General features: G+C 36.5%; 1 protein-coding gene across 2 annotated transcripts in view; it reads left to right on the forward strand.

The window, feature by feature from the left end:
- Positions 1-791: 791 nt before the first annotated feature.
- The window catches only part of SNTG1 (syntrophin gamma 1), a 342,258-nt gene continuing 321,263 nt past the window's right edge, over positions 792-21,786 (forward strand). For both annotated transcript variants that reach the window (XM_021688424.1, XM_021688425.1), the window contains exons 1-2: positions 792-818; positions 9,662-9,796. In XM_021688424.1, coding sequence (XP_021544099.1) covers positions 792-818; positions 9,662-9,796 — 162 coding nt within the window. The remainder of the gene's footprint in view (positions 819-9,661; positions 9,797-21,786) is intronic.

Here is a 21,786-nt window from a genome sequence, read left to right on the forward strand (position 1 = left end):
GGCTCTGCATTTTTTCCATAGTGTCAGGGTGTCAATTTTCTATGACCATTCTTAGTTATATTAAGTTTCTCATATAACTAAAATAAAATTCTCTAAAAGTATTAAAAAAAACACATGCATTTTATATGTATTAAAATCTATGTTCACCATTTAGTTATTATAATGAGCACAAAATGAATCTGTATCAGATATTTCATACATCGATTTATCTTAATATTATTCACTCTGATAAATAGCTTGTTTCCTTACATCATAGTGTTTGTGAATAAAATTTTAAGTTCCAGAGAGAATTGTTCATGCATGTAGCTTTTTAATTAAAAAGAGAAAGATTAGTCAACCTTTTTTCAAGAGATAACCACAAGAAAGGCAACTTTTAATTACTCCTTTGAAGTTTCTTTCCCAGTTGCAACCCCAGGTTTCAAAACGAACGCTGGGAATGAGCGAACACTTGAGAGAAGAGGTCCATCCTATCCTAGATCGTGTCTGAATGCTCAGTGGAGTGGAGAGGTGCAGGGAAATGCACCCTCTCGGTCACACTGAACCATGGCAGTACGTTTAGGATGCACAAGGGCGGAGGTTGAGACTTTTTTCTCTTCCTTCTGCTCTTTTCATTGTACCCCGGGAATTCTTGTTCCTTACAAGTGGCCTTAAACAGTTTGCCCGCAGGATCTGCTTCATAATTGCTTATGCTTTGCTTTATTGGCGTTCTCCACTCTTACACTCGATGCTGTGCTTGATGGCTTACCATTTCTCTGTCTTTTCAGACGACATCTTTCACGGTGCCCTAGCACATGGATTTCAGGACTGCCTGTGAAGAGGTATGTTACATGGCTTTCTGCTTTTTGAATAAGGAAAACAGGTTATAAACTGGACATACTTGTCCTCCTTTATGTAAGTGGAACACTGCTTTTGGCAGAGGGATGGGTGACAGGTCCATTTCATTTCCAGGGTATGATCTGTTTCTGCAAGACTAAAAAGCCAAAGAGTGCCTGGGAAAGCCTCGGATTTTCACTCTTCCTTAAGAAGACTGGAGCATATTTGATTTGATTACATTGCCCTTCTCCATAAACTCTGCACTCACTGCATGATTTCAGGTAGTATGTTGGAAGTAATTATTTTCACATAAATGGTTATAAATTAGAAGACATCTGAAGTCCCTTTCAGCACTAAAATCCTATGATTTTATGATTCCAGTATTATTTAAGTATTTCAATATTATTTAAGTATATCAATTCAGATTCTCTGTAGAGCTGTCTTCACACTTTGGTGTGAATTAAAGTGATACATTGCTCTTTTAAGGATATTAAAGGCCATTCAAGTGTGTGCTCAGTAGTGCATGGAGTTAGGCCCCCGGGGATATAACCATTCTATTTTAGGAAAAAACACTATTTTACTAAACATTCAAAGCATTCTTTCATTCTTCAGGCAAAATGCAAACACTCATAGGTTAAAATATTCCATATTTGTTTAAAACGTTTAAAATATTTTTATTGTATATAGATACCCCAAGAAAAACAACCATAATTAGATTACCTATGATACAGTTAAAAACAAACCAACAAAAAACTTGTTATTAACATTTGTGAAGATTGTTCTTTTAATGAGATGTCAAGTGTTAAGTTTCTTGCAAAAATATCTACTTTTATTTTTTTATTTTTATACTTTTAAAGATTTTTATTTATTTATTTGAGAGAGAGAGGATGATAGCATGAGAGGGAGGAGGGTCAGAGGGAGAAGCAGACTCCCTGCTGAGCAGGGAGCCTGATGTGGGACTTGATCCTGGGACTCCAGGATATGACCTGAACCGAAGGCAGTTGCTTAACCAACTGAGCCATCCAGGCACCCAGCAAAAATATCTACTTTTAAAAAAACATTTGTCATAGTTGTTTCAAAGTTTAGAACATAAGCAAGATCTTTCAGAAAATTAATAAGTTGAGGGGCGCCTGGGTGGCTCAGTTGGTTAAGCGACTGCCTTCGCCTCAGGTCATGATCCTGGAGTCCCGGGATCGAGTCCTGCATCGGGCTCCCTGCTCGGCAGGGAGTCTGCTTCTTCCTCTGACCCTCCCCCCTCTCATGTGCTCTCTGTCTCTCTCATTCTCTCTGTCTCAAATAAATAAATAAAATCTTTAAAAAAAAAGAAAAAAAGAAAATTAATAAGTTGCTTATATATATTTTTAAAGATGTATTCATTTGAGAGAGAGAGAGAGCACTCACGTGCATGCACATGCACCTGACAGTGGAGCGGAGGGGCAGAGGGAGAAAAATCTCAAGCCAACTCCTGGCTGAGCTTGAAGCCTGATGTGGGGCTGATCTCACCACCCATGAGATCAAGACCTGAGCCGAAACCAAGAGTCATTTGCTTTCACTGACTGAGCCACCCAGGCGCCCCACTTTTATATTTTAATACTTAAGCTAAACTTTTTATTTTCTAAAGGATTTTCTCTACACTAACACTCTTCAAATTACATTATAGTTATTTATTTACAACCTCTCTTACGTGCTGCACTAAATACTATAATGTCAGAGTGTATAATTTATTCATCCTTTTAACTCAGTTATCTATCAGTTCATACTTTTTAAAAATGATTTAATGCTTTAGAAACTTAAATTTAGAAACATAAATTTTAATTCTGTGACATTTCTAGTGCTAAATACGTAGTATCATACTCTTAATTTTGGATGTGGTAAGTCTGTTTCTATCTCGGTGCTTGTTATCTTATGTTTTGGGTAGTAAAGCACTCATTGAAAGGATATTTGCATGAATGAGATACAAATGAAAAACAGGAGATTCATGAGATCCTTAAAGACAGAGTAGTGGCCAAATACTGTTTTAACACATGGCTTACCTTGGACTTCAGAGGTTGACCTAAGATTGATTTTTCAGACCTTTTTTTTAAACAAAATTGTTTGATTCATTGATTTGGAATATATATCAAGTATTATTTAAGGTTCAGAGATTTATTTTACAATGATAATACCATTGTGATCATCTTACCCTTGCTTCTATAGACAGAGGTTCTTGTTCTTTTGCAATGAGCCCTTTGATAATTTCTACCATTTTAGACTGTCCCCAGGGAAGAGTAAAGCGGTCTCAGAACTGCTCAGCAGCCATGTGTCTTCCACATGCTGGCTGGGTTGGCAGGAGTACAGAACTATGAGATACTCTGAAGATGATCAAATCCCCCCATAAATGGATCAAAGTCAATGAGTTTGTCTGAAATTTACAGTCTTAGAACATGTAAATGGACAGAAACCATAAAGAAAATTCAGCTTAACTCTCTCACTTTGCAGGTGAGGAAATTGAGAGGTTTTATGAAATGCTAAGTGCTATTTAATTAATTAGTTAAAAGCAAAACCATAATGTGTAGCTTAGAACTCCTGAGTCTAAGTTTGAGCATCTTTCTAAATTATAACATAGTCAAAGATATGTTGAATAAAACTTGATTTCTCTTGACTGCTAATAAGCTGTTAAAATGCAAATCTGATATCCATATCCATTGGACAGATCTAGCTAGATTATAACCATGCACATACCGGGAAGTCTCTTCTTTGAGAAGAAATGGAAATATGTCTAGTTCCATGTAAAATATCTTAATTTTCTAATACAAATCCTTTGTAAAAGAGAAGTTTATTAATTAAGAAGTTTCTCCTCTTAAAAAGAAAATGTTGCAATACTTTTAAGGAGCTTGGATTTAGAAGTCTGATAAAATGCAAAAGTGAAGGTAGAGAATACAATTGGGACAACACAAAATCCACAATTTAGAAGAAAAAGTGCATGTTATGGGCAGGTATAATTACTGATTTTCTGCTTTTAAAAGTGTCATCAAAATAATAACGTGTCAGGGGCACCTGGGTGGCTCATCGGTTAAGTGTCTGCCTTCGGCTCATGTCATGACCCCAGGGTCCTGGGCTTGAGCCCTGCGTCAGGCTCCCTGCTCATCAGGGAGTCTGCTTCTCCTTCTCCCTCTGCCCCTTTTTCTCCTCCTCCTGCTCATGCTCTCTCTCTCTCAAATAAATAAATAAAATCTTTAAAAAAAATAAAATTACAATGTGTTCAAGAAACCACTATGCTATCTTTAGTGTAGGTATTCCTCAAATTTCATTTTCACATCTGTCTTCCTTAAAATATGATCCACATCTTTGTGTTGACCATGAAAATACATATTTTTCTATAACATATATTTAATAATTTAAAATTCTTTACATATATAATTTAATTTAGTCCTTCATATAATAAGAATTTGTGATTATGATTCAATCAACACATACTGAAAGAAATCCTACTATCAATTAAACACTGTACTAGGTCCTATATATGAATAGTCTTTAATGATAAAACGGTGTTAACTTATTATTAAGATCTTCTTGTGATAACAATGTATGTGATGAGGTTAAATATTGTGATATTATTGAAGTCACTACATGTGATGCCTAAATACAGTTCTGGTTAATTGTTAGGTGAATATATTTATTCAATGAAAACCCTGAGTTCAGAAAAGGAAGCACTTGTCTTGGATGGAGTGGTCTTGGTAAACCTCAAGGCGAAGTGAGTCATGTACTAGTACTTGACAAATGGCTAGAATTTAGCCAAGGAAAAGGCCATGACAAGGGAAGACAAAATGCAATTGGAGGCATACTGCATCAAATGGCATTTAGGGCAACATTGCTATAATATGGTAGGGTATAAGAAATCACATGTCATTTAAAACTGTAAGTTTACAGAACAAATTAAGTTATATCTGGCAATCAAAATATGGAAATATCAAGGATACCTGCAAAACTATGTACAGGACATGTCATGGTCTCTGCCCAGTTCCTTGTAGTTTGTAGTTTTTTATGTCTGATTTCAAGAATAAAGGAGCATAGAGTTTAAAAGCTTCATGAAAGCAGGGGCACCTGGGTGGCTCAGTTGGTTGAGCATCTGACTCGATTTTGGCTCAGGTCATGATGTCAAGTTCTGCGCTCAGTGCAGAGTCTGCTTGAGATTCTCTCTCTCTCTCCCTGCTCACACACTTGTTCTAAATAAATAAATAAATAAATAAGTAAAATCTTTAAAAAATTTTTTCGTGAAAGCACATGTTCTTTCAAAGTCTAAAACCTAAATTAAAGATGCTTTAACTTTTTAAGATTTATTTATTTGAGAGAGAGAGAGATTGAGAGAACAAGTGGGAAGAGGGGCAGACAGAGAAGCAGGCTCCCTGTGGAGCACAGAGATTAAGGCAGGACTCAATCCCAGGACCCTGGGATCATGACCTGAGCCGAAGGTAGATGCTTAACTGACTGAGCCACCCAGGTGCCCAAAGAGACCTTAACTTTTAAGTATAAAGGAAACATAGCCGATTTTTTAAAGTTCCCAGGTAATAGGTTTAAGCTAAGCATAAATTCTTGTTAAGTTTAAATGTGAGGTCTGTTTGTTTAAAACAGAGTAAATCCATGTAAATCCATAGACACACTTCATTGATTTACAGAAACAAGTCAATGACTAGATTTTAAAAAGTATTGCCTGTTAAATAATCAAGAGGCATGGCCTTTTAATATTCCTCTAAACAAACAATGTGGATTTTGTAAAATCCCCCTGCAATAGAGTATCATCCATCAGGCACAGGAAAACAACATTTGAATCTATATTATTTTTTATGACTCATCCCTTTAAAATTTCAAGTTTTATGTACGTTTTATAATTTACATAGAGCACATACATTTCTTTACTTATGTGCAATGAGTACACAGTCCACAAAGTTTGAAGACAGATGATTGTTATGTTAAAAAAGAAACAGATAGGTGCAGGACTTAAGTTTATACTAAATGTGCAGCCAATACTTATTTAGGAGATTTTTTTTGTTTTTTTTTATTTTTCAGCAGTTGTTCTGTACTAGTGGTCACTCACAGTCCTGGTTCCCATTCTTAACCCTGAAGCAATCTATGGGGGATGAGGTTGTGCAGATTAAGCCTCTCCCCATATCAGACAGTGTCCTATGCATCCTCAGTAGTTTGTCTTTGATGGGAAAATCATCAGATCAGAGCGGTCTCACTCACTTTACCCGCCCCCCACCATTGGTTATTGCTTTTGATAAAGGAAGAACAGTTGGTTCGTGATGATGGCCTTCTCACAACTCTTTGCACTCCCGTAGGAGATTCTTGGTGACCAAAGTGTTACCTCCTGGTGAGAGACACTGATGGCCATGTCACTGTTTCTAGGAGGATTGGGTGAGGCATCCTTCAAATGATCTGTGCATGAGGGAAACCAGAGCAAGTGGTTTGGAGCACAGAATCTGGAGCTCAGCAGCCTGGGTTCAGATCCTGAGTTCCATTCATTTCTGCTCCTCTGCTCTATTCCTACTTATGAAAACAGTTGCACTGGGTTGTTAGGAGGATCAAAAGAAATAATATTTCTGGAAACACAGTAAACTTTGTGCAAGTGGTTATTAAACAACAAATGAATATAGGACTCCATTTCACTAGTGGTGATACCAGTCCAGCAATGCTGCTCTGAATCAGAAGAGTACCCTGAAACGGATTTTACCCATTCTTTTAATCTACTGTACCAGCTCTGATTCTAATGCAGTTGTTTACCAGCCCTCAACATCTGCTCAAGGTTTATATTTCTGTTAACAAAAATTATGTTGTAACTTTCCCAATTCCTATCCATCTCCTGCTCTAAGAAATATATTTATAAAACATAAATCACTGTTCAGATTTTTCTAGGACATCTCCAATACCTTTAAACTCCTGGAACATCACATAAGGGCCCTGACCTTCCTCCTCTTCACCTGGCACGTCTCCTCCCTTGGCCTTTGCTGGATCATGCAGATTTACGATTGGGATGCATTCTCATGCTTTTCTCTTCTTGCATCATGTCAGCTATCCATTCTTATGCTTTCATATTTTACTCCTTTCTCCCCCTTGAATAAAATAACTTTTGTCTTCTCTAATTATTTCCTCAATTTATTTTTTAAGACAAGCCATACATTTTTTTATCTATAAAATTTTCTTTAACACCTCCCTCCCCCAAGAATATTTAACTCTTCTCTCCATGTTGCTCCCACATCAGATATCACATGGCATCTTATGTATATATGTATATTTTTGTAAGTAAGAATACTCTGAGGTCAGAGACTATTGTCTGATTCACGTCTCAATTATTTACAAATTATTTGAAAAAATTGATATATTATGGGATTTTAAATGTATTTTCATGTACACAGCTGAATTTTTATAATAAGATATTATGTGACATCTATAACCCCTAAAGAATGAATTTAAGTTGAATCTGTTGATAAGCTTCATTAGTACTATTTTCTGTTTTCTTCAAATAGCTATTTATGTCTGTGTGTGTGTGTGTGTGTATTCATTTTAACAAAAGCTACTTCATTCTTTGTTTTCTTTAATTCTGTATTTTCAGGACCCAAATGTGAGCTCAAAGTCTGTATTCTGTTTTGCAGACAATTTTCTAATAACTAGGGGACATTTTATACATTATTTGAGTGAATGGCGCTTTGACCACATTGGATGTGATGAGAGAAGTCTCATAGGTGTGTTTTTGTCCCTCAAACTTTCCCTGGATGATCTTTGATAGCTCTTTGATGTGTAACAATAATGTATTTATGGGCTCTCAGGGAAAGCCCCTCTTTCATCCTCATGTTGAGACAGAGCATTATTTGTGATTGCCAGCTCTATTCCATTATACTTCTGGAAGAAAATTGGCCCGAATGTACTGTACATTAAAAAATCAGCAAATGGAGCGCCTGGGTGGCTCAGTTGGTTAAGCGACTGCCTTCGGCTCAGGTCATGATCCTGGAGTCCTGGGATCGAGCCCCGCATCGGGCTCCCTGCTCAGCAGGGAGTCTGCTTCTCCCTCTGACCCTCCTCCCTCTCATGCTCTCTGTCTCTCATTCTCTCTCTCGCAAATAAATAAAATCTTTTAAAATAAAAAAAAAAAAATCAGCAAATGTGCTCAATTATGTTCACTTGGCTTTGATATTATTTTATACCCTCCTCTTTGCCATGCCACCTCAGAGAGTCCTGATGTTGGCTCCCAGCCAAGATCACATTGTAAGCATGAAAGACTTTTCTCTGTGAAAAATGTAGAAAATTATGTTCTATATTAAGGAAAATATCATTTGCCTTTGCTGAAATATTTTTGTCCTCTAGACATATCCACTTGAGTTATGCTCTAGAATAGATTAATCGACACAATTTAGTGAGTGCATGCTGTGCGCCTGTCTCATATAAAGGAGGAAAGAACAGCATCCTTGCACCTGGAAAAAACTTGTTTTTCCTTAAAAGATATCATAACCCTTACAATATAATTACAGACTAATATAAGACCATAGTGATAGAGAGTACAATGGTATGTATTAGCACATGGGATAAAGCATTTACAGAAAGGATTATCTTTAGAGGCATCAGTAAGTCTGTTCCCATTTACATTATGAAACATTCTTTTAAAGAAATAAACTCCTAGCAATCCATATGTAAATTTATATTCCAAGAGAAAGCCTGGTATCAGTGCCTGGAGTTTTGTGCTCATTAAATACTAAGGATAAATACATATTTCTATATACTTATCCTTTTTTTTATCCAAATTAAGAATGGTTTAATAATTATCAAATGAAAATGTAATTGCCAAAGTGGTCATTGTTCCTGTTGACTTTTTGGTGCAGAATGACAGCCAGTGATTATTTTCTGTTTCAAAAAAATTTCCTTTTGTATTTCTGACAAATGGGAACCTTAAGTGCATTTGCTAAGGAGCATATTTCTATTTATCTGGATAAACATTGTACACTGACATGCTTCAGGAGTGATGGGCTTCATGGGCTTCTTCAGTGATTACTGAGATACTGGTGTAAAGCTATGTAGTACAAGTTCCGGAGTCTTCACAGGCTGTTTCTATAATTCCCAAAAATATGTGAGGCAAAAACAATGGATTGGAAGTCACAAATCGTGGGTCCTAAGCCAGGCTCTGTTTTTAATTAACTATATTAATTTAAGCAGTTCACTTCCCCCTTTATCCTCATTTTCTCATCTGTACAGCCTGTGTGTGTGTGTGTGTGTGTGGCGACTAGGAATGATGAAATCTTGGAGGATAGAAAAGATGTTAAGTGGGTATGGTTTCAGATTCAAAATTCTATGATAGAGACAGAATGTAGATTAGTGGTTGCCTAGGGCTGGGGAGGGGAGTGGGATGATGCACGTAATAGTTTTCCTTTTGGAGTGATGAAAATGCTCTAAAGTTGATTATAATGATGCCTACACAACTTTGTAATAAAAAACATTGTCTTACACATCTTAAAGGGTTGAATTGTATAGAATGTAAATTGTATCTCAATAAATCTGTTACCAAAAATTTTATATTTAGATTGTAAGTATTAAACAAAACTTTCATTATTTTTCAAATATAGTGTATAAACTATACTCTTTACTCTCCTAATCTTATGTGGATTTTCTGACAAATCTCCATTACCTGAGGTCTACTTCACATGAAATCGTTAACCTTGTCTCTGCACCTATATTAAGTATTATGCTCCAGATTCATCAGAGTGCATTTTCCTTAGCTCTCAAATGCTATTCATCATGTTTTGCTGTGAATAGGCCATGAAATTATATTCTATAAACTAAGTATAATTTTTTTTTCTCTGTTTTGTTCTTTTCTTGCCTGAAGACAAAGACAGGGATTTGTTTGCTGCAGGATGGTAATCAGGAGCCTTTCAAAGTCCGGCTGCACCTAGCCAAAGATATTTTGATGATCCAGGAACAGGATGTGATATGTGTGTCTGGTGAGCCTTTCTATTCTGGTGTAAGTAGCTTTCCTTCTGTTGAAGTTTTTTTGTTTTTTTTGTTTTGTTTTCAATTTTTTTGTTAATAAAAATGTTTATTCACAGAAAATTCATAATATATTTTCCTTTTACTTACAGAGCATAGTCAATCCTCCTACGTGCAATTTTTGTTGACATTATTAAGTAAGCAGTGTCCTTGTATAAGTACCAAACCTAAGTCCACAGCCAACCATTATGGCCCATCCCCACACATTAGGGCATCTCTTTGACTTCCAGTTATTAAGTGGCCGCAGTGACACTTGTATTATCTGATCTTGAGAAAGTGCATTCTACCTTTTCATACAGAGGGACTATCTGAGAACAGTGCAGGGCAGTTTTTCCTGCCCCAGTCTTATCTTGCAATGCACTGGACTTTTGGAGGTGGTACAAAGGTGGAGCCCGATGCTTTGCATTTGAGAAGCATGAGGCTTTAGGTGGCAGTCACTGGACTCAATGGCAATGCTTTTCTCCAGGGGATTGTGCATGAATGATTCCATGGACCTCCTTGATAGAATTATGCCCAAGCATCATAGCAAGTTCTGTCTAATGCTCTGTTTGGCATGTTACCCTGCTGCTAATCCAGCCTCAGAAAGAGCCATAAATTATCACTCAAAACTCATTGGTCTGCTTATAAGCACTGAAGTACAGCTGTGGAAGACATCTTTAGGTGAAACTAGATTATATTCGACAAGACAATTTTAACATTAAAGAGGACAACTTTTAGAATTTATCATTTATTATGTAATAACATTAAAGACATTATTTTAACAGTGTTGCCAAATGTGATCTCAGAAGCAAATTACAGCAAATAACAAACAGTACTCTTCCTGTATTCCCAGACATCTATAGCTATTTAGCACAAAGATTTAATTTGTAGCTTATTCACAGATTTACCTTGGAGTATTTTGTTGGTGGTGAATAATGCTGAGCTGGAGTTTCCACCTCACTTTTCACCAACATCCTATGGGAGTCACCCCAGGTCCTAAATCAATAGGCCCTTGCTAACTAAAGATAATGGACATTTTGCAGACTGTTAACTATTCTTTTGTCACAGACCATTTAAATCACCCTGAATCATGGGTCTGGCTGTCAAAGCTGATTAAATTGTTCCTATGGAGTGCCCATTCTTCCTTTTAGTTAATAAAAGAATAGCAGGCAATGGTCATTTTCTCTCCCTTTTTTCCTTCCTTCCTTCTTCCTTCCTTCCTTCCTTCCTTCCTTCCTTCCTTCCTTTCTTTCTTTCTTTCTTTCTTTCTTTCTTTTTTTCTTTCTTTCTTTCTTTCTTTCTTTTTTTCTTTCTTTCTTCCTTCCTTCCTTCCTCCCTTTCTTTCTTCTTTCTTTCTCTTTCTTTCTTTCTCCCTTTCTTTGTTTCTCTTTCTTTCTTCTTTCTTTCATCCTTCTTTCTTTCTTTTACTCTTTCTTTTCTTCCTTCCCTCTTCCTCCTTCTCCTCCTTCTCTCCTCTCTCTCTCTCTTTTCAGTGAAGCAATATGATTCATACATATAACTCTCTGTAATGAATATATTACACAAATTCTAGGTAAGTAAAGTGTTGTAATTTGTAAAATTCAGTCTATCAATACTGAAATAATGTTAACTGATTTTAAACTATGCAGTCAAAATAGTTAATACACAAAAACCCAATCTCTCTTTTGAATAGAACACTGGGAAGAACTTCACAGAATTAAGGAGAAAAATCCTATGATAAAACCAACAAATATAAAAAAACAATTGACAAAATTTGACAGTCATTTATAAGAAATACTTTCAGCAAAGTCTGGATAGCATGGAACTCCCTTAATTCAATAAGCCTCTAATGAACACTTCCACTAACATTATAGTTTATATTGAAGATACTCTCCAAGGCTGTAAGCAAGTCAAGGATCATCACTTGCTTCATTTTTACTCAATATTGTTTTGGTTGTACAGTAAGTCAGGAAATGGATATAAATGGCATAACAGTTGGGAAAGAAGAGGTAAACAGCTCTATTTTAGATGTCATGTTAGTGTACATAGAAACCCCTAAGTAATCTACAAAAAATAGAGTAACATACAAAACAGGTTGCTGGAAATAAGGACAATGTCCAAAGTTAATTGTATTTCCATAATTTGCAACAAACAAAATAAAAATGGAATCCACAATACACTGAAGAGATAATACACTCAGGAATAAATTTAACAAAATATGTACAAAGTTTTTACCTTGAAAACTATAGAACTGTGATGAATGAAATGAAAGTAAACAAGTAAATGGAGAAATGTAACTAAATATTAAGTTTTCACATCTTCCTAAACACCCAATATCAATTAAAATCCCCAAAATATTTTTGTAGACCATGGCAAGTTGATTCTAGGATTTTACATGGAAATACAAAGACTCAGTACAGCCCAAACAATCTTTAATAAGTAGAACAAAGTTGGAATGTTTATACTTCCTAATTTCAGAACTCACTGTAAGTTGCCAAAATGAATACAATGTGATATTGTCACAAGTACAGGCACATGAATCAAATGGAACATTATAGAGTCCAGAAACAGACCCACACTCATATGGCCAATGGCTTTTTTTATTGTGGTAAACTATACATAACATAAAATTTACCATTTTATTTATTTATTTTTTAAGATTTTATTTATTTATTTGACAGAGAGAGAGAGAGAGCACAAGCAGGCAGAGTGGCAGGCAGGTGGAGAGGGAGAAACAAGCTCTCTGCTGGGCAGGGAGCCGGATGTGGGGCTTGATCCCAAGACCCTAGGACCATGACCTGAGCCGAAGGCAGCTGCTTAACAGACTGAGCCACCCAGGCGCCCCAAAATTTACCATTTTAACCATATTTAAGTGTACTGTTCAGTGGCATTGATCATATTCACATTGCTGTGAACCTATCACTGCTATCCATATCCAGAATTTTCATCATCCCATACTAAAACTCTGTGCCTATTAAGTAATACTCCCCTCAGCCCTTGATAACCTCTATTCTACTTTGTCTCTATTAATTGACTCGTGAGTGGATCACACACTATTCATCTGTTTGGGTCCGGTTTATTTCATTTAGTATAATTCTTCAAGATTCAGCCATGTTGTAGGATGTATCAGAATTTCCTTCCTTTATAAGACTGAATAATATTCTATCCCCGTGTATATACCATATTTTGTTTACCTTGTTCATCCATCTATCCAACAGTGTACATTTGGGTTGTTTTCACCTTTTGGCCCTTTGGAATAATCCTAACATGAACATGGGAGCACAGATATATGAGTCATTGTTTTTCATTCTTTTGTGTATGTTCCCAGAAGTGGAATTGCTGGATGAAATGGTAATTCTGTGGCAATTTTTTTGTTTGATCTCTTATCAGATATGTGATTTGCAAGTAATTTTCTCCCAACATATGGGTTGCCTTTTTATTCTGTTGTTTCCTTTGATACACAGATTTTAATTTTGATGAAGTTCAGTTTATTTATTTTTCTTTTGTTGACTGTACTTTTGGTGTTATATGTAAGAAATCATTGCCAGATCCAATGTCATGAAGATTTTCCCCTATATTTTCTTCTAAGAGTTCCTAGTTTCAGTTCTTACATGTCCATCATGTATATTGATTTATTTTGAATTAATTTTTGCGTATGGTGTTAGGTCCAGCTTCATTCTTTTGTGGGTGGGTATCCAGTTTTTCTGACACCATTTCATCTTGGTACCCTTGTCAGAAATCATTTGACCATGTATTTAAGGGTTTATTTCTGAGCTCTCTATCTGTAAGTCTGTCTGTTTTTATGTCAGTACCATACTGTTTTGATTACCTTAGCTTTGTGGTAAATGTTGAAATCAGGAAGCGTGTACCATCCAGCTTTGTTCTTTCTCAAGAATGTTTTGGCTACATAGAGCTCCTTGAGATTCCATATAAATTTTAGGATGGATTTTTCTATTTTCATAAAAAATGACATTATGAATTAGTAGCTAGCTTTGGATAATATTGCCATTTCAACAGTAGTGAGCCTTCTAATCCATGAATGCAGGATGTCTTTTCATTTATTTATGTCTTTAATTTCTTTTGGTAATGTATTGCGGTTTTTAGTGAATGTCTTTCACCTTCTTGTTAGTTAATCCGGCTTTTTTTATTATTTATATGCTATTGTAAATGGAGTTGTTTTCTTAATTTTCTTTTCTTTATTCAACGGATTTTTGTGTATTCTTTTTGTATCTTGCTACTTTGCTGAATTTTTTTTTTTTTTTTTTAGTTCTAATGGCTCTGTGTGTGTGTGTGATGTATGTGTATAATCTTTAGGTTTTCTGTATATAAAATCATGTCATCTGTGAGCAGAGATAATTTTACATTTTTCCTTCCAGTTTGGTTATCTTTTATATCTTTTTCTTGCCCAATTTCTCTGTCTAAGACTTCTATTACTATGTTTAATAGAGGTGGTGAAAGTAGGCATCCTTACTTTTGATCTTAGAGAGAAAGCTTTAAGTCCACCTCTGAGTCCAGTCTTACCTGTAGGTTTTTCATATATGGCCTTTATTATTTTGAGGTAGTTTTCTTCTAAGATTTAACTGTTAAAAGGGTGTTGAATTTGCCAAATGCTTTTTCTGCGTCAATTGATAAGATTATGTGTGTGTTTCCTTCATTCTGTTAATATGGTATATTGAATCTCATATATTGTATCATCTTTGTATTCCAGGAATAAATCCCGCTTGGTCATGATATATAATATTTTTAATATGCTGGTGAGTTCCGTTTGCTAGTATTTTGTTGAGGATTTTTGCATCAAAGTTCATAAGGGTCATAATAGTTTCTTTTCTTATAGTCTTTTTCTGATTTCAGTATCAAGGTAATATTATGCTCAATGGGTAAGTTAGGATGTTTTCCCTCCTCTTAGTTTTTTGTTAAGAGTTTGAGAAGTATTGGTATTATTTCTTCTTTATTTTTATTTTTTTAAAGATTTTATTTATTTATTTGAGACAGAGAGAATGAGAGAGACAGAGAGCACATGAGAGGGGGGAGGGTCAGAGGGAGAAGCAGGCTCCCTGCCGAGCAGGGAGCCCGATGCGGGACTCGATACAGGGACTCCAGGATCATGACCTGAGCCGAAGGCAGTCGCTTAACCAACTGAGCCACCCAGGAGCCCATTATTTCTTCTTTAAATGTTTGGAAGAATTGACTAGTGAAATTAGCAGATTCAAGACTTTTCTTTGTTGGAAGATATTTGATTACTGATTTAATCTCTTTACTAGTGTTATATCTGTTCAAATTTTCTATTTCTTCATGGTTCAGTGTGAGTAGGTTTTGTGCCTTCAGGAATTTGTCCATTTCATCAAGGCTATCCAGTTAATTCTTCATTCTCTCTTTGGATTTTTTAAAATTTCTATCAAGTTTGTAGTAATGTCCTCACCTTTTTTTTCTAATTTTAGTCATTCCTTTAGTATTTAATATTCTTTTTATCTTAGCCAATCTAGGTAAACAGTTATGATTTTGTTAACCTTTTCAAAGAACACATTTATTTCATTGATTTTCTCTATTGCTTTTCTATTCTCTCTTTTATTATCTCAGTTCTAATCATTATTATTTCCTTCCTTCTGCTAGCTTTATGTTTAGTATGTTTTTTTTCTTTTTCTATTTTCTTAAGTGGTTAAGTTAGGTTGTTGGTTTGAGATCTTTTTTTTTTTTAATGTAAACTTCTATAGCTAAAGGTTCCTTCTTGGCACTGCTTTCCCTTCATCGCAACATTTTGATATGTTATACTTTCATTTTCATTCATCTCTGATATGTTCTATTTTCCCTTGTGATTTCTCCCTTTCCTATTGGGTGCTTAAAAGTATCTTAATTTCCGGAAATTTGTGAGTTTTCACTTTGCCTTCTGTTAGTGATTTCTAACTTCAACCTGTTGTGGTCAGAGAAGATACTTTGTGTGATATCTACCTTCTAAACTCTAAGACTTAATTTGTGGTCTAACATGTGATATATCCTAGAAAGTGTACCATGTGCACAAGAGAAGAATGCTAGCCTTTGAATAGGATATACTCTCCTGTTTGTATGCCTTGTGAATTTTGTTGAAAATTGGACATTTGACTCTTACAATGTGGTCACTCTGGAAATCAAATTCTTCCCTTTCCCCAGGGTTTACAGCTTTTGTTTGTTTTTTAGTCTTTAATTTTTGTAGGTCATCTCTATGCCAGGGATTGGCCTAAAGTGTCAACTTGAGGTCTTCTCAGATCTTGCCTGAGCCTATGTCTTCCCCTGAGCATGCATTGTGACTTTGTAAATTTCCCCATATATACATACAGTTTCTTTTGAGTATCTTAATTTTTTTTTAAAGATTTTATTTATTTGAGAGAGAGAATGAGAGAGAGAGAGAGAGAGCACATGAGAAGGGGGAAGGTCAGAGGGAGAAGCAGACTCCCTGCTGAGCAGGGAGTCCGATGCGGGACTCCATCCTGGGACTCCAGGATCATGACCTGAGCCGAAGGCAGTCGCTTAACCAACTGAGCCACCCAGGCGCCCCTTGAGTATCTTAATTTTTAAGTGTTTGGCTCCCAGAAGAGGAAATAGGGAGAAATGAAGGGAAAGGAAGGCTCTGGCTCTTTAAATCCCCTGGAAGTTGCTTCAGCCTGTGGGGGTTGCAGCTTGCTGTCTCTACACCTCTGCAATCAAAAGTAGATATCAGTGATCAGAACTTGGATCCCCAATATTTGGAGTAAAGTCCCCATTGCCTACCCTGTTTCCAATAAGCCAAGTGTAAGCTTCTCCAGGAACAGGTACACAGGTGTTTGTCACTGGGCTGGTGGGGGGATGGGTAGTTGCCACGGTTCTGAGAGCAGAAATTGACCTAAATTAGCCATGATTTACCATCCAAAACTTCTCCTGAAAGTTGCAATCTTTACAATAGACTCTAGAATCCAAAAATAATTACACCAAATTCTACCAGTGCAACTGTCTAGGTAGAAAAAAGAATTCTTGGTGCTTCCTATTCCCCCCATCTTCTTTAATGCCACTGGTCAGTTGTCAAACCAGTTCAAAGGGGAATAAAATCTTTTCAATAAATAATGCTAGAACATCTCAATAAATATATGGAAAAACTAAGATTACACCTGACTCCTACTTTATATGAATTACAAATATTTTGAGATTGATCTTACTGAAAATGTAAAACTAAAACAAATATATTCCTGGAAAAAAAAAAAAAAAAAATAGGAAAAAGGTTTTGTGTTCAAGGGTAGACAAAGATTTTTTAGGATGAAACAATACTAATAAAATAAAAAAGAATGGTAATGTGAACTTCATCAGATTTTTAAAAAAATTGAACTTTAAAAAATCCTTTTTAAGAAAATGAAATGGCAAACCCCAGATTAGGGGAAAATATTCCCATTTGACATAAGGCTTGTGTCTAGTATATATAAAGAACTATCACAAATTAAAAAACAAACAAATAACCCAATTAAAGAAAACAAATAACAACAACTGAGAAAAGACCACAAAGTAAGATATGCAACTCACTAAGGAGAGCATAAAAAGATGTTCTAATTTATCCAGCCATCAAGAAATTGCAGATCAGATTAAAATGCCATAATATACAACTTCACACCCATTATAATGGCTTAAAAAAAGACTTGGCAAAGATGTGGTTCATTTAGAAATCTCATGCATTATTGTACCAATTGAGCAACAACTTTGGAAAACTATTTGGCAGTTTCTTATAAAGTTAAACATAAACCCACCCTAAACTAAAAAAAAATCCTTCTCCTTGGGATTTCCCCAAGAATAATGAAAACAAATGTTCACAAAAAGACTTGCACAAGAATATGCAAGTTGTGAACTAAAACAAATTGTGAAATGATGAATGAATTCTGGTACATTCAGAAAATGGATTTGTATTCATTTATGCCTTCAGTAAAGAAATAAATAAGGGATTTTCAGTTTCTGGTTCTACGTATAGGAGCTTGGAAGTCACAACTCAGTCATAACAAGTAAAATCTGAACAGACTGGAAAATCTTCAGCTCTCCTTGGATCCATCAGAGAGGGGAGGACACAGGGCAAACTGCTGCCCCCAAGACTGGTTAGACAAGACAGGCAAATACAGGGAGTCACAGCTTACCACATCAGAGGCCCATGCACAGAAACCACTGTGGTCACCAGTACAAGGGTAGGAAAGCCAGAACTGTAATTGAATTGCTGGAGGCTCAGTGTGGACAAGTCTGAGAGTTAAAAATGCAAGGGGATTTCTGGTTTCTGGTTCTGCTTTTAAGGAGCTTAGAAGTAAGTCATCACTCCTTCCTCAAAAATATAAAGTCGAACAGACTGAAAAATCACCAACTCTTCTTGGATTCATAAGACAGAAAACAGGGCAAACCTCTGCCCTCAGGATTGGAGAGACAGAGAGTTGAATACAGAGAGTTGCTGCTAACCAGAGCAAAGACTCAAAAGCAGACAGTGGGAACCAGGGTAGGAAGACCAGAACAGTAATTGAAGAATTGCTAGCCACTCAGTGTGGGCAATCTGAGAATTAAAAACTCCAGGGGGACCCAGTCATAGGGGCCCCCACAATGGTATGAAATTTGCATTCAGGAGTTTGACCAGTTTCTCACAGTAAAAATTGGAGAAAATCCCCTCAGGTGTCCCCTGAGCGGGAGGGAGAGATGGAACCGTTTTGAAATAAGCCAGAGCACTCTGTTCTTCTTACCAACGTCTGCCCTCAGGGGAAGCTAGTTAATCAGAGCCTAAACTACTTGGGTGTTTTCAGACCCTAACTGACCTGAGGAAGGGAAATACCCAACTCCAGTGCCAACTCCAGGGCACTCTAGCCATCCTGTCCAACTCAAGGGGGTAGGAATAAACTGAGAAGATTATCAAAAGACTGAGACCTAATCATAGGACTCTAGAACTCTTCTCCTCCCCCGACACTACACCAGCACATTATTAAAGGCCTATTGACAGTAGTTCCTTTTACCTAGTACTTCATGGGAAGCTACCAAGGAAATATTACAAGGAATACCAAGAAAATTACAAAAAACACACACAAATTTTGAAGAAACAGAACAAACATCAGAACCAGACATGTCAGAGATGCTGGAATTATCAGATCAGAAATTGAAAATGACTGTGGTTAATATACTAATGTCTCTACAGCATAAAAGAGACAGCATGAGGAAAGATATAGGTAATGTAAGCAGAGAGCTAGAAACCCGAAGAAGGAACTAAAAAAATTCTAGAGATAAAAACATGGTAACAGAAATGATGAATGCTTTTGATGGGCTCATTAGTAGGCTGGACACAGCAGAGGACAGGATCTCTGAGCTAGAGGATTTATCAATGGAAGCCTCAAAACCTGAAAAATTAAGAGGACAAAGACTGAAAAAACAGAACAGAATATCCAAGGACTGTGGGACAGCTACAAAAGGTGTAACACATGTACAACAGGAATATCAGAAAGAGAAGAAAGAGAAAAAGAAAGAAATATTTGGAACAATGATGACTGAGAATTTCCCCAAATTGATGTCAGGCACCAAACCATGGATGCAGAAATCTTAGAGAACAGCAGCAGAATAAATGCCAAAAACCTACACCTAAGCATGTAAATTACATAAAAGCAAAGATAAAGAAAAAATACTAAAAAAGCCAGAAGGAAAAACACACCTCGCCTATAGAACAGAAATCAGATTTACAACTGTCTTCCCCTTATAAAGCACACAAACAAAGCAAACAAACACAAGAGAGTGGAGTGAAATATTTAAAGGGTTGAAAGGAAAATGTCTCCAACCTAGAATTCTGTACCCTGCAAAATTATTCTTCAAAGGTGGTGGAGAAACAAAGAATTTCTCAAACAAAAACTGAAGGAATTTGTTGGCAGTAAATCTGCCTTTCAAGAAATACTAAAAGAAGCTCTTTAGGGAGAAGGAAAATAATATAGGTCAAAAACATGGATCTTTATAAAGAAAGGACAAGTAACAAAGAATAAATAAGTGAAAAAAATAAAACCTTTCTTTTTTTTAATTCTTAATTGGCATAGAAGATAATAGTTTGTTCAAAATAATAACAGCAAAAATGTTTTTGATTATGTATGTTTATGAATACTATATATATGCTTAAGCATGCATATTACAAGTGAAATGACTGACAGAAATTAGACAAGGGAAGAGAGAGCAGCATCAGCATTATTTGGTTATTATAAGGTACTCATACTACCTGTAAAACAGGTACCTTCTACCTTCTATATCTACATCTGGGGGAAACCAATCTACGAAAAAGAATGTAGTGCCCTCCGTTCTCAGACTTAAACTGTTGTTCTCTGGGAAAACTCTGCTTTTTAAAACCTCCCACTGCCAAAGGTCCTTAGACACTTCTCTGTTGAAAACCAGTCCCTCTTTGAATGTGACCTTCACAATGTAAGGTCTTTGTGATCTCTCCACAAAGGTAGCTTGACTTTTCACTTAAGATAAGTTTGGAGGGTGGGGTATCTGGGCTGAGATACTCATCTAACTTTTGAGAGAATAAAGTCACGTCTGTGTGTAACAACTGAAACATTATTGACACTTAGTCTCCTTAAGTTAGTGGAAAAGTTAGGAGAGAATTCTTAGGGCACAGCAGATATTAGGTGGAGACTCCAGACAAATGAAATCTGGGGGCAATGTTATGAAGCTCTGGTTGGACAATGTGGGAATAGAAAATTCATGGTAAGTGTGTGAGGAGGTGCCTCCATGAGAAGGCAGGAAAGACACTGGATTGGGATGATGAAGGGAAGTCTATTAGGGACTGAGTGTATGTTCATCCCCAAGTTTCATAGGTTAAAGCCTCACCCCAAATGGTGGGAACTTTGGGATGTAATTAGGTTAGATGAGGTGATGAAGATGGAGCCCCATGATGGGATAAGCACCCTTACAAAAAGAGGACGACTTCCTCTTCTCCCCATGTGGAGGTACAGCAAGAAGGCGGCCATTTGTAAGCCAGGAAGTAGGCCTTCACCAGAATTCAACCCTTCTGGCTGGCATTCTGATCATGGACTTCCAGTCTCCAGGACTGTGAGAAAATAAATATCTGTCGTTCAGTCCATTCTGTACATGGTATTTTGCTACAACAGCCTGAGCTAAGACAGAACCTTTACTTCAGGGATGGGGTGTGGAATTTGAGGGAGGAGGGGAGTATGGGGAACACCACATAGGCCACAGGTCAGGATGAAAACACCATAGCCTGGTGAACTTTATCAGCAAACTAAGGTGGAGCTGAGCTCCTGAAATGCTATCAGTATGAGCTTTGTAATGAAAATGACAGAGTAATCACTCTCATCAGATAGGGGCTTAAACCCATGTCCTCATTCCCTGTTCAGGGAGTTTTAAAGTTTACAACAGAACTGAGCCACAGACTGGGGCAAAGGAAAGGCACCTTGGCAAATGACACTTTTATTCTAGTTACATGCATAAAGTTCAACAAAATGTTGATCATTTGGAAAGTTTGGAAACATTTTCAATTATCAGTGACAAAGAAGTAAAGCTCAGATATCTAATGCAATTACTGTGACTTCTACCAGCAAACATGCTAGATTTTTGTCCCAGGGCTTTGTATTTGCTACTTTTCTGGAACATTCTATGATTTGTTCAGAGATTATATGATTGAAGTTTTAGCATTGAGTTCATATCAGTTAAGGCCTATTCCATCTGTGATAATTTGGAAACAGTAGAAAAATGCCAACAGCAATTACTCAAGACCTTCAGATGCAGATAGGACAGTGACTGCTGATCAGAATGATACATAGTGGTTGTCAGATAGATATGTTGAAGGTTCAGTTAACATAAAAGAAAGTTATCATCTTCCCTTGTGCTCAGAAATCATTCAGTCCCTGTCATCCTCTGAAAGATCTACAGCTCTTAAGTTAGAGATGGCTGTGGCTGACCTAGTGATATTATCCCCTCCAATGTTGCCCTGAAGAAAGATCAATTTAGCCTAGGATAGTTTTAAATGTTGACAAAAAATGTTCAGAAAGCCATTGA

The sequence above is a fragment of the Neomonachus schauinslandi genome, chromosome 4 (genome assembly GCF_002201575.2).
Source record: "Neomonachus schauinslandi chromosome 4, ASM220157v2, whole genome shotgun sequence".
Taxonomy (NCBI): domain Eukaryota; kingdom Metazoa; phylum Chordata; class Mammalia; order Carnivora; family Phocidae; genus Neomonachus; species Neomonachus schauinslandi.